At 55.3% G+C, this 13615-nt stretch overlaps 1 protein-coding gene across 1 annotated transcript in view; it reads left to right on the top strand.

Moving 5' to 3' along the window:
* The window catches only part of CPNE3 (copine III), a 34773-nt gene extending 23326 nt beyond the window's left edge, over window positions 1–11447 (top strand). Inside the window, exons 12-17 of the mRNA XM_005880346.2 lie at window positions 494–627; window positions 5212–5266; window positions 5338–5389; window positions 8236–8369; window positions 9174–9410; window positions 11059–11447. Of these exons, the coding sequence (XP_005880408.1) occupies window positions 494–627; window positions 5212–5266; window positions 5338–5389; window positions 8236–8369; window positions 9174–9410; window positions 11059–11172 (726 nt within the window). The 3' untranslated portion in view covers window positions 11173–11447. The remainder of the gene's footprint in view (window positions 1–493; window positions 628–5211; window positions 5267–5337; window positions 5390–8235; window positions 8370–9173; window positions 9411–11058) is intronic.
* The last annotated feature ends 2168 nt before the right edge of the window (window positions 11448–13615 follow it).

Genomic DNA, 13615 nt, shown 5'->3' with positions numbered 1-13615 from the left:
GTCCCGGTGCAGTCCAGGTGCAGTCCCGGTGCAGTCGTGGTGCAGTCGTGGTGCAGTCTCGGAGAGTCCAGGTGCAGTCCCGGTGTAGTCCTGGTGCAGTCGTGGTGCAGTCCCGGTGCAGTCCCGGTGCAGTCGTGGTGCAGTCGTGCAGTCTCCTAGAGTCCAGGTGCAGTCCTGGTGTAGTCCTGGTGCAGTCGTGGTGCAGTCCCGGTGCAGTCCCGGTGCAGTCCCGGTGCAGTCCTGGTGTAGTGCAAGCATGTCAAACTCATGGCCGGCGGGCCACATGCCTCGTTTCACATGTTTGGTAGTGATTCACGTTTAAGTGTCTGGCAGACAGAACGCAGGCTGTCTGGGCTGGGGCCTGGGTGACTGGCGGGACACTCCTGTGTCCCGGGTGTTTGAGAGGAAGCGGGAGGTCTGCGGGCGAGGACCCGTCTTCTGCCGCCCTCCCCGCACCAGTGCAGACGTCCTGCTTCTTGATTGTCTCCTGCAGGTGGGGGTGGACTTCACCGGCTCCAATGGGGACCCGCGGTCCCCCGACTCCCTTCATTACATCAGCCCCAATGGTGTGAACGAGTACCTGACCGCCATCTGGTCCGTGGGGGTGGTCGTTCAAGACTACGACGCGTGAGTATCGCCCGTGTCCTCACCCCGGAGGTGTGTGTCTCCTGCGTGTTCTCTGATCGTGCGGGACAGGCTGCTGAAATGTCTCGTCTGACCTTGTCTTTCTCCTTGGGGCAATGTCAGTGTTGACTTTGACCTCTGACCCCGCTCTGCAGGTGCTTGTTGAGAGCCACCGGCTGTGGCGGCCCCGGTTTCCGGGGGTTACTCAGGGAAAGGCGTCGGAGGGGCTGAAGTCCAGGAGGCACAGCCTCAAACACGCAGACACTGGTTCTAACACGGCTGTTCCTGCGCAGCCATAAAGTCTTCTTCTTAACGTGACTTTGAACAAGTGTCCACGGATAACGTGACCCAATTGCTGTAAAAGATTTTGAACAAATTCTCAATGGGTGGATTTAAATAGGTCCTTCTGGAGGTTTGCTAAGCAACGGGAAAACGTGCATTCGTTCTGTTAGGGCCGGTATAAAATGTCACCTGTTCCTTGACAGTAAAGCTCTCACTTGTTGATGGAGCTTTTATTAACCTGTCATGGTGTTTATGGAGATGGCTCTTTCAGGCAAATGCAAGCAAACCAGAAGCAAAGGTGGCTACAGCAGAACCCGTAGCAACAGTAAAAGAGTGCTTATAGAACACTTTTTACACAATCCAAAGTGGAAATGTAACCAGGACCTGTGACTAACGGAGTATCAGAGTATCTCCATTGAAAATAGCTGGACGTAAACAGATGTCAGTCACAAGTCCTAATGGGGCCCAGTACAGAGTGAGACCTTAGCAGGGCGGCCTCAGGCACGGCCGAGGGTAGTAAGGAAGGACTCACCTGTGGGAAGGAGGAGTCTTAGGCGGTTCTTGGGTCAGAACGGAGACTGCGGCCCATCGAGGTAGAGGGGACTGAGCCTGTGCAGGGCTTTACCTGCTTTTATTGTCCAACAAGAATTGCATGTAAATGAGCTAGCTTTGCAATAGAGTGAAATTAAAGAACAGGAAGGGGAAATAAAGACACCGTAGTAATAGTGGGTCCAGCTGTACCGTGTGGACGCGCTAAGGCACTTTCTACAGGATGTTCATCTGATTGGGCCTCACGGGAGAGATGGAGGGGCTGCCCTGGGGCCGGGCCCTCTCCGGGAGCTCTGCTCCTTCCCCTGACACAGGCACTCGGGAAGTCCTGGCAAAGCCGCGCTGGTCCTGAGCTGAAGGAAGGGGCGGTTCTTTGTGAGTTCAACAAACCCACGCCGAGCTTGGGCAGCACTGACCCCCATGGAGGAGAAACATCGTTAGGATATTAGTAACGCGACCAAGATTATAGGCACAAATTCAGAAAAAACATCAAAAATTATATGGTGACTCTGAAACTGGTATTACAGTGGAAAGTCTGCATTGAAGGTGCCTTTAGGGAGCGTTAACTCAACAGAGTTGGCTCAGAGCACAGGGCGGAACGGGCAGCATGCCTCACAGAGGCCACTCTCCGCACCTCCAGCCCCTGTCCACTCTGTCCCCTGGTCCCTCCGTCCCCTGGTCCCTCCGTCCCGTCCCCTCTGTCCCCAGGTCCCTCCCTCCCCTGGTCCCTCCGTCCCCTGGTCCCTCCGTCCCATTTGTCCCCCGGTCACTCCAGCCCCAGGTCCCTCCATCCCCTGGTCCCTCCATCCCCAGGTCCCTCCATCCCCAGGTCCCTCCATCCCCTGGTCCCTCTGTCTCCTGGTCCCTCCGTCCCATTTGTCCCCCGGTCACTCCAGCCCCAGGTCCCTCCATCCCCTGGTCCCTCCATCCCCTGGTCCCTCCAGCCCTTGGTCCCTCCGTCCCCAGGTCCCTCCATCCCCAGGTCCCTCCGTCCCCTGGTCCCTCCATCCCCTGGTCCCTCCAGCCCCTGGTCCCTCAGTACCCTGGTCCCTCCGTCCCATTTGTCCCCTGGTCCCTCCATCCCCTGCTCCCTCGTCCCCTGGTCCCTCCGTCCCATTTGTACCCTGGTCCCTCCATCCCCTGCTCCCTCGTCCCCTGGTCCCTCCGTCCCCTGGTCCCTCCATCCCCTGGTCTCTCCAGCCCCTGGTCCCTCCGTCCCCGGGTCCCTCCGTCCCCTGGTCCCTCCAGCCCTTGGTCCCTCCATCCCCTGGTCCCTCCGTCCCCTGGTCCCTCCATCCCCAGGTCCCTCCATCCCCTGGTCCCTCCGTCCCCTGGTCCCTCCAGCCCTTGGTCCCTCCGTCCCCAGGTCCCTCCATCCCAGGTCCCTCCAGCCCCTGGTCCCTCCAGCCCTTGGTCCCTCCGTCCCCAGGTCCCTCCATACCCAGGTCCCTCCAGCCCCTGGTCCCTCCATCCCCAGGTCCCTCCATCCACTGGTCCCTCCGTCCCATGCTCCCTCCGTCCCCTAGTCCCTCCAGCCCCTGGTCCCTCCATACCCTGGTCCCTCCGTCCCATTTTTCCCCTGGTCCCTCCATCCCCTGCTCCCTCCGTCCCCTGGTCCCTCCGTCCCCTGGTCCCTCCGTCTCCTGGTCCCTCCAGCCCCTGGTCCCTCCGTACACTGGTCCCTCCGTTTCATTTGTCCCCTGGTCCCTCCAGCCCCTGGTCCCTCCGTCCCCTGGTCCCTCCGTCCCCTGGTCCCTCCGTCCCCTGGTCCCTCCGTTCCCTGGTCCCTCCAGCCCCTGGTCCCTCCGTCCCCTGGTCCCTCCGTCCTCAGCTCCCTCCGTCCCCTGGTCCCTCCGTCCCCTGGCCCCTCTGTCCCCAGGTCCCTTCATCCCCAGGTCCCTCCATCCCCTGGTCCCTCCATCCCCTCCAGCCCCTGTCCCCTCTGTTTCCTCCAGCCCCTGTCCACTCTGTCCCCTCCGGCTCCTGGCCCCTGGCCCCTCCGGCAGACCTGGATGACGTGTTCACACCTGAGTGCCACAGGAGGGAGGGAGACCTCTGAAGTGGTTAGATACAACATAAAATAAAGATCAGCGATTTCTCACTAACCAGCAATAGCTGACTGAAGAAGTTGTGGATAAAAGACCACATTCAGAATGCAATAAAAAATGAGAATGAAACTACAAAATTATACTGAGGGATAAAGAGGGAAATTTCTTTAAATGGAAAAATATGCCAGGATTCTAGATAGACAGATGTCATAATGATGTAAGATATAAAAATGTCTTCCTAAATTAATTGATTTTAATAAAAAATTCAACAGAATCCTGACAAAATAATTTTAAAATTTTCCAGAAGGAAAAGTGACTCAGAATAGCCGAGGGGTTTTCCAGAGGAAGGAGCTCCGCGGGGAGTTGGTCCTAGCGGGTGGTGGGGCGTCCACAGGCCCGGGCGCTACGACCGGATGAGAGCGTGCCCCGGAGCAGAGCAGGAGTCTGGAAACAGCCCGGTGTGTGAGCTCAGCCTGGGACAGAGGCGCTCAAGGCGGGACTGAGCTCAGTGAGGCCCGCTCTGTATTCATTACAGACAAAACAGAAACGGACCCCCCAACACAGGGGTGTGGGCCAAGTGGAGGTCTGCTCCCTGTGGTGCTTGTGGGGGGCACGTGTCTCAGACAGACAGGCAGCTCTGCCTGCCTCAACCCACAGCACCCCCTGAGCTGGGCAGCACCCCCACTGGGCCAGGCAGCGCCCCCCCCCCGAGCCAGGCAGCACCCCCCTGATCTGGGCAGCATCCCCTTGGGTCAGGCAGCGTCCCCCTGGGCCGGGCAGTGCCTCCCTGGGCCGGGCAGCGCCCCCTGGGCCAGGCAGCGTTGGCAGCGGACGCGGAGGGCACCGGGGTGTGTGTGGCCCTCCCAGTGCAGGTGGCTTCTGTTCCCACCGCCTGGCTGAGGAGCAGGTGGAGCTGTGGGGCTCGGGCTGAGGGCACCCCTGTGGGACCAGCGGCTCCTTCCATCGGCTCCAGAACATTTCCGGATGGACTAGACGTTTCGGTCACACACCCCTGAACGTTCCGCAGAAATATGTGCGGATTGTTGACAGTCGGACAGCGAGGAAGCAGAAATCGTGAAAGAATTTTTATTCACATTAATTAATATTAAAAACTATAAAAGATACGGTAAACAAAGTTAAAGACAGATTGTAAGCAGGGAGAAGGGTTTGGCATGTGTGACACAGGTTCTGTCCTCAGTGCCAGAGCTGATATAAGTTCCCACAGAGGAGGATGTCCTGATGGGAAATTAGCGTTTTTATGTGGCATTTGTACCACGTTTCTGTGGCCAGTGTATGAATATTCATATTATGTGACTGTAAGTAACCTCATGTTGGTTGAGCTCAAGTTTGACTGCCCAATGAGTTTGCCATAAACAATGAAAAGAGTTGTGGTTTTTAGGGCTTTATGGATCTAGCTATCATATTTACTCAATGGAATATACAGTATGTAAGTAGAAACAAATGTTAAAAGTATGAATATAAGCTCCATTTTTATAAATATACGTGGAGAGACATTTTTCTCCCTCAAAGCACATAAAAATATTTAGGAGAATTGCCATATTAACATTTTTTCCTCCGGTAATTATGAGTAATCTTTTATCTTTATCTTTTTTTAAAGATGTAAGCATTTTAAAAACTAAGCTCACATTGGTTTTATTATGAGTAAAGATAAAACTCTGTTGAAAAAACGGTCTTCTTTTCCTTTCAGGGATAAGATGTTCCCGGCGTTTGGGTTTGGAGCTCAGATTCCCCCTCAGTGGCAGGTGAGAGGCCCGTCCTGACGCTGTGCTTCCCGGGGAAGCGACGCCCGCTCATCAGCCCTCTTTCCTCGCAGGTGTCGCATGAGTTCCCCATGAACTTCAGTCCGTCCAACCCCTACTGCAAAGGTGAGTGGACGCGTGCGCACTGCGCCAGGCCGCCCTGGGCCCACTTCTCTCCTGTGGTGGGGACTCCCCACGCCCCCTCGGCCTCTGTGACCAACTCGCCCTGTCTCAGGAGGCAGGAGCGGCATCACTGCTGGGGAAGAGCACCAGCCCGCTCTCCTGCCTTAAAGGGTTTAACAGAACAAAAGAATTCTCTGTCTTGAGACTCGGCCAATAAGTAGGGTCATGTTCCTTTCACGTATACGTAAGTTGATTTTAAAATAAACCCTCTGTGAAGTGAGCAGTCAGTCACGGGTCTCTGAAGCCCTCGGAGGAGCGGGCGCTGTGCAGGGAGTGGCCCGCACCGGACCGTGGACACAGGTGGTCTCCACGGTGCGGGCGGCTCCGGCAGCTTCCCTCCGCGGAGGCCACCGTGAGGTTCACGCTTCCCTGGGACGTCCCGTATCCAGGTGCTTCCCCCACCCCCTGAGAACCCACCTCACGTGCCGAGTCCCCACAAAACGGTGTCAGTGTGGAGGGGAAAGGAGGTGGGCAGAGGCACAGACTGTGGACAGTGAGCTGACGTCCTGCAGCGACAGGCGTGTGGGTTCCGACAGCAGAGCCGTCCTCTCGTCCCCATGGGAAGAGCCCTGGAGGCGGTGTTGGGAGGGCTGCCAGGGCGCCTCCTTCTCCCGACACGTCTCCCACCGACCCGGGCCTGTGTGCACGTTGGGGCCTGGCTGGCCTTCTCACCGTCGCCATGTGTCTCATGCTTGTGAGGAAATGGGGCGGAAGGGCCGTGGGAGCTGAGTGCGATGGCTCACGTGGGCATTCGTCCCATTCGTTCATTCTGAGCACCAGGAGCCCCTCTGGGCTGCCGGCGGTGCGGCTGCTCTGCGCCAGGTTTCCGTCCGCAACAGACGGTCCATGGGTTTCAGACAAAGCAGACGCCGTGGGGGAAAGACAGCCTGTTCCCAGTGATCCTACCCAGTCAGTGGGCGCACTTGCCCGGAAATCGCACGTCTCGCTGTTCCCAGAAGGCACAGGAGGCTTTTGGCCGTTCCGTGTTCGTGCAGGGACTGCGGGCAGTATTGGTGAGGAAATGTAATCGATGGCTTGTACACCTTAGACTGAGAGCCAGCGGAGAGGGAGAAATGGAAGAAGGTATTATTGCGGTGGATGCGGACTCGTTTCCTGCAGGCCCTGCTGCTGCCTGTGTCAGTATGATTGCCGTTACTAGACGGACTGACCGCTGGTGACAGCTCAGCTTTGCATGTAAAACACTCTTCGTGTGAGGGTTTCGTTCTCGTGCTGACGAGGCCGTTCCTTCCCGAGTGCCCGGGGTCTCGGGGGTTCGTGGGGACCTACCGTTACGGGCGGCCAGGCCTCTGAAGCCTTCAACCACGTCCCGCTTCTCTTCCGTGGCTCACTCTTCTGGGCATTTTAAAACCAGAAACCTGTTTGGGTTTTATACTGACCACCTTCTGAGGCTGATTCCTTGATGATCACAGCAAGTGTGGGAGTTTCTAGAGAATTCCCGTCTCTTCCGAGCGTCTGGCTCAATGCCAGGCAGGTGGAGCAGGGCCCTGGCGTGCATCAGCGGTGCTGTGGCTGGGGCCACGTGGCTGTCCCAGGCTGCTGCCGCCATCAGGTCTCAGGTCTCAGTGACTCGCCCTCGTCCCCAGGCTCAGCCCTGCTGTTTCTCCTCCACCTGGGGCTCGGGGTGCACAGCTGCCCAGGTGTGCTGCCCCGAGGCAGAGGGGAGCAGGCCTGCTAGTCCCAGCGCCAGGAACGCCAGGACCTGCGCGCAGTGCGACCCTGGCCCGGGCGTGGCTGTGGGCTCTGCAGCCGCCCTGAGTGCTTAGCCTCCACGTCACCCGTGTTCAGCCTTCCTCACGGCACATGGAAGCTTCCGAAAGTCTGCAGTGTACAGAAATACACTTTTTGTGGATCTGACCAAAAAAAAAAAGAGGAAGATTTTGATTTATTTACACCGGACATCTCTTGTCATATTTTTATTTGACAATCTAAGGCAGTGGTTCTCAACCTTCCTAATGCCGCGGCCCTTTAATACAGTTCCTCATGTTGTGGTGACCCCAATGTCATTGTTACAAATTGAACATAATTAAAGCATAGTGATTAATCACAAAAACAATATGTAATTATATATGTGTTTTCTGATGGTCTTAGGCGACCCCTGTGAAAGGGTCGTTCAATCCCCAAAGGGGTCACGACCTACAGGTTGAGAACCGCTGATCTAAGGGAAAAGGGGTTGGCGCCCCTGACTAAATAGTCAGGTACCGCGTGTCTTAACAATTCCTGCAGCGCACGGTTGAAAACCGCTGCTGAGTCAGCGAGGAGACCCTGGACAGGAAGCACCAGTGGCACCGAGCCGCGGGCACAGGTGCAGGCACTTTCCATCTGACCCACCTGAGAATTCCCAACGCTGCCTCCTCACCTCTAAATGTTGAGTGATGGCGCAGCCTCTCCCACAGCCCTTTCCCATCAGAGTCCCGTCCCGAGCAGCAAAGCTAAGCGCCCCAACAGTCCTGTGGACTAGAGAGTGATTCGCTTGGGTGACAACACAGTTCTCCTGGGCTGGGAGGCTTACAGGACGCGGTGTGGAGGTGCGTGCTGCACAGGGTGGGCGAAATGGGTTTATAGCTGTTGGTACGGAAAGTGATACATTGATAAGTACTAACACAAGAATAAACTCTATTTCTGGTGCGCACGACTGTGGAACTTGCCCGCCCTTGTAGCTCAGAGGAGTCCTGGGTATGGGCCTGGCTGTCTGAAGTGATCACATCGGCCGGGGGAGTGCTGGGCGTGGCGTTGCGCCTGAGAACTCCCAACGCTGCTCTTTCTGTCAGGGATCCAGGGCATCGTGGAGGCGTATCGGGCCTGCCTGCCTCAGATCAAGCTCTACGGACCGACGAATTTCTCCCCGATCATCAACCACGTGGCCAGGTTTGCTGCTGCAGCCACACAGCAGCAGACGGCTTCCGTAAGTGTCGGTCGCTGGGACTGAGGTTCGGGCCCGCCCTGTTCCGGGCCACTGTCTGTGCCGTGACCTCGAGGTGCCAACGCAGAGCTCTAAGTGCGGGCACCGTCGCCCTCGGTGGGGGCGGTGATCCTTAGAAACAGGCAAGAACAAAGCAGCCACCCACAAGTCTTGTCTCTGAGACCTGCGGCTGGGTGCTGTGGCAGACCCCTCGCGGCTTTCTCGGGTGAGGCGGGACGAGGACGCACACAGTGTGGGAAGAGTGAATAGGGGGATTCCCGTCACGTGCCCAGGGCCTGGGCCACGTGGACACTCAGCACGTGAGCTGCTGTTACAAATCCGACTCCCAGTCTAGACTTGAAGGACCCGAACGATGGAGTCACAGCTTTGTGTGACATTTCCACTTGTTGATTTATCAGGTAACAGTATGGAGAGAACCCCCCACCATGTCCATTGTAACGTGTTCTTTAGTTGATGAACAGTCCTCCCTCTTCCGTCAGAGTTGACACTCGCTCCTTTGGCCGATACTCTGACGGGGACGACTTTACCACTTCAGTTAAATGAAGTGTTTATGCCTGCGCCTGCTGGGCGTTTACCCGGAGGCATTTCCACGTCTTGTTCCCGCGGACTTAGGCCGGCCTGTTCCGTGCCCTGCCACCCTGTAATGAATGTGCAGCGTCTCCGTGTGAATTCCTTGTCAGCACAGATGTCAGGCTCTCGTAGCAGGGGGTCCTCGAGCTGCAAGTGTCAGCGCTGCCGTGTCACGGGAGCTCGAGCTGCTCATGGGCGGTGCTTTCTCTTTGGCAGCAATATTTTGTGCTCCTGATCATCACCGACGGCGTGATCACAGACCTGGACGAGACCAGGCAGGCCATCGTCAATGCCGCCAAGCTGCCCATGTCCATCATCATAGTCGGAGTGGGCGGCGCCGACTTCAGCGCCATGGAGTTCCTGGACAGCGACAGCGGGGCCCTGCGCTCCCCGTCGGGTGAGGTGGCCAATAGAGACATCGTGCAGTTCGTGCCTTTCCGACAGTTCCAGAACGTGAGTACCGCTGCGCCTCGCCCTTCCGACCAGGTGGCTGGGTGGGTGCTGGCCGGTGGGTGGGTTTGCTTCAGGCTGTGGACCTGCGTGCCTCCCGCAGTGGGTGGCTAGTCGTTCAGCCCGTGTGTGACTGTCTTCAAGGACAGCTCCTCTTTTCCTGCCTGACAGCCCAGTCTCTGCACACGTATGCGATGAATTGACCAGCTGGAGGCTGATTTGCCGAGTCTCTCAGGAGACTGTTTACCGGTTTCCTCCAATGGTAACATCTCATAAAGTGGCGCATTGCTACCAGCAAGGTCCCTCCCACAGGGCCCGCCCAGTGGCACCTGTCCCAGCCACCCCCATCCCCTCCCACCTTCAGCCCTCCTCACCCCTGGCAGCCACTAGTTTGTCTCCACTTCTTTGATTTTATCATTTTGAAACTTACATAAATACAATCACACAGCAGTGGCCCTTGGGCCTGGCCTTTTCTCTGATGATTCTCTCACAGGCTACGGCTGCGGGGCTCCCTCCTGCTGAGCGGGGCTCCCTCCTGCTGAGCGGGGCTCCGTGCTGCTGAGCGGGGCTCTGTGCTGCGGGCACGTGGTTTGAGGGCACCTTCAGCTGCTTCCAGTTGTGCCGGGTGCACACCGGCCGCTGTTAACATCACGCACAGGCTCGTGTGGATGCGTCTCGGGGGAAGTACCCAGAAGTGCAGCTGCGTGTTCAGTTGGCAAAAGCCTGTCGAGCTTCCCTGAGTGGCTGTGCCATCCCCCCATCCAGCGACGTGGGCAGGACCTGGCCGGTGTGCGGTTAAGGAGCAGCCCATGGGGGTCTTTGTGGTGATGAGGCAGCTGTGTATCTTGATTGTGGTCACACAGACCTGCCTGATGATGGCGGCACACAGAGCTGCGTGCACGCGCGCACACACGAGCACGTGCACGCGCACACACACAAGCGCACATGACACGGGAGACTCAGAAAAGGCTGTGCACTGGATGGTGTCACTGTCCTGGGTTTGATATTGTCCTGTTGTTACAGAGCCATTACCTTTGGAGGGAACTGGGTGAAATGTACATGGGACGTCTGTTATTTTTGCAACTTCCTATGAATCTATAATTACTTCTAAATAAAAAGCCAAAAAAATGAATAGTTAGTGAATGAAAGACCAGCATTTGAAGTTAAGGACAAGAGTCATTGCATGTCAAAACGCTGGCGCCAGAAAAGAGCCGGGCCAAGGTGGGTGGGGTCAGCACCCTCAGCTCATCCCCTCCTCTCAGACTGACCCTGAGACTGGGTGCTGGCGCAGGGGTGGGACTGTGCGGAATCCCTGTCTTCATCAAAGGACAGCGAAGCCCTGGCCAGGGATGCTCAGTGGTTAGAGTGTCACCCACGCACCAGAGTCTCGGGTTCAATTCTCTGTCAAGGGCACATACTTGGGTTGCAGGTTTGATCCCTGGCCCTGGTTGGGGTGCATGCAGGAGGCAACCAATTGATGTATCTCTCTCTTATTGATGTTTCTCTCTCTCTCTCCCCCTCTTTCTCTCCTTTCCACTCTCTAAAAATCAATGGGGAAGATATCCTTGGATGAGGATTAACAAAAAAAGTGGGGGGGGGGGCGAGCAGTGAAAACGTGTTTGCTCATGAAGTCACTGGTTGTGTTCTCCAGGCTCCCAAGGAGGCGCTGGCCCAGTGTGTCCTGGCCGAGATCCCCCAGCAGGTGGTGGGCTACTTCAACACCTACAAGCTGCTTCCCCCCAAGAACCCTGCGACCACCAAGTGAAGGTCTGCCCCCCGACCATGACCAGCCACGGCGCTTCCTGTCACCCGGCATTTATGCTGTAAACCTAGTTCTCTACGGGTTCTTTCTACTTCAAGTGTTTTTTATACTTTCTGGAGGAAAAGTGCTAAGTTAATCTTTACCCAATCGGTTCAGTGGTTGCTTCTGACCGGGGGCTGCAGTGAGGCTGTCTGGAGGAGACACTCCCTGAGGAACGTGGTTTGTTGTTGTGACTGTACTTTCATAGGATGAGCTGCCGTTTCCAATGGTTCCCAGTAGGAAGAATGGAGCCTGTTGGGCTGTGTGATTCCAGGTTTCTGTGCAACATGCCCCACCTCGGTGACAAGTTCCTGTAACGGTTCAGTGCTTCTCCAGGGCTAATCTCCCCGCCGGCCTGCTGCAGGCACTGAGGGACAGGCCGCTCACCGTCCCTATGGCACAGCCTGTGCCTGTGCCTCACGCCAGCAGCTGTGCGTGTCACCGCCCAGACCACTCTGCCTGCGGACGCTGTCCGCGAGCCCAGGGTCTGCGTGTGTGCACCACGGCTTGTCCTGGAGTCCCCGTTGTCGGAGCGTTTTCCCGGGAGGTGAAGTGCTGAGCTGCTCTGCTGGGAGCTGTGGGACCAAACCAGCACCCCTTCCTCTCGCGGATGGGCCGCTGCGCCATCGGGAGGGACGGTGTCAGACCTTGCTTGCTGAGGCCCCTTACGCTGATTTGTACATATTCACTTAGACATTTTTCCTTTTTTTTGAGTAACATTTTTAGTTTGATTTTTAAGCTCATGATAATCAAATCACACTTCTCATATAATGTGCTGTGTTCTAAGCCCAGCAAGTACTGTATTAAGCATAAAACCTGGTGTAACTTAAAAAAAAAATCTAGCTTCTGCCTTCGGATATAGTGGACTTTACGTGCTTTTTTAAGAATAGAATTTTCCCCTGATGTTTACCCTTTAGAACATGTTGCTTAGCAAACATGGTCCCATCAGAAGCCCAGGACCGCACGTGCCCGTAGATTGCAATCATCTTTAACTTCAATGTTAAAACTGTGTGTGGATCACAGTCCTCAGGAGAATGGTCAGCGCATGTCCCCGGTTCTCAGACATGTAGGAGGACGCGACCCTCAGCAGGGAGCAGCCCTGTCCATGTTCTGGTTGCAGCTCTATCTGCTTGGAAGCGGCAGAGATGTTCCTGGTTTCGTTTCCTTTTGAACCCACGTGGCCCCTCTTAACTCCCAGACCCTAAGTTGCTCCTGCAGCGACAGCACCACCTGCAGGGGGCGCTGGGGCCGCCAGCATGAGGGCTCATTGGTCCCACGCTGATCACAGTCCTCACACCATGGCCAGCTGCCTGGGGCTCACAATTTCATATTCTGGTTTTAAACAGAATATTTCCTTTTAAAATTAGATTTTTATTATTCATTCTTGACCAGGTTCATCACTAGATGCTGTTTCTCATAAGAGCTGTGATTCCAGCAAATTAGGGTAATGGATACCTTTTTGCAGTTTTGAATAAAAGCAGTTACAATTTCTAAATTACTTTACAAAGTCCTTACAATTCCTACATGTCACCTCATCGCATGTGACTTAATATTGTTTTATATTAAACTAGAGGCCCGGTGCATGAAATTCATGTATGGGTAGAGTCCCTAGGCCTGGCTGGCGATCAGGGCCTATCTGTGGGGCAACCAGCGGGGTGATTTGGGGGCCCCCGTTGGCACCTGCCTTGGCCGGCCTGGGGCTTGCGGGCTGGGGGCAGCTCCTGCGTTGAGCGTCTGCCCCGTGGTGGTCAGTGGGCGTCATAGTGACCGGTTGTTCCGCCATTCGGTTGATTTGCATATTAGGCTTTTATTATATAGGATGCTCCCTTTGCCCATTGTGCCACCATTTATTCCAGTGCCACTAGTTCTTAAAGTGCATTTAGAGACACAGTAACTGAGTCGATGGTAACACCCCTTCACCCGCTGTGTTTCCGGGAGACCCGTCTTCAGTCTTCATCCGTCTCCCCTGCATGCAGCTGACAGTCACGATGCCTAGTAAGAAGTCTGGCTGTGACTGTGAGAACTCTTCTGTGCCTTTTGGGTGTCAACCTTACAATAAATGTGTAAGTTAGGAATATATGAACTGATGTTGAGTATATCTTCCACATGAATTCCCTTTGGATAAAGTTATTTCTCGATGTGCTGCAATAGTGCCTTGTTTTCATTCTTATTCTCTAAATGTTATCAAAACTAGTAGAAAAGTTTGAAATAAAGTGAATGTAGTATATTAGATGGCCTGTGCTCCATATTTTGTTGAATAAAAGAGTTTGGGGGATTTTGTTATTTTGTGGGGTTTGTTAATTTAAAAGAAATCGACTGCATTCAAATTGGTGCAGTAAGGGAAGGGTTATCAGTTTACTGCTCATGTCTTTTTTCTTTTCTTTTTTTAAAATATATTTTTATTGAT

This window comes from Myotis brandtii, unplaced genomic scaffold (genome assembly GCF_000412655.1).
Source record: "Myotis brandtii unplaced genomic scaffold, ASM41265v1 scaffold634, whole genome shotgun sequence".
Lineage (NCBI taxonomy): Eukaryota > Metazoa > Chordata > Mammalia > Chiroptera > Vespertilionidae > Myotis > Myotis brandtii.
Note: the sequence above shows the minus strand (reverse complement) of the source record. Positions and strands in the feature narration are given on the sequence as shown.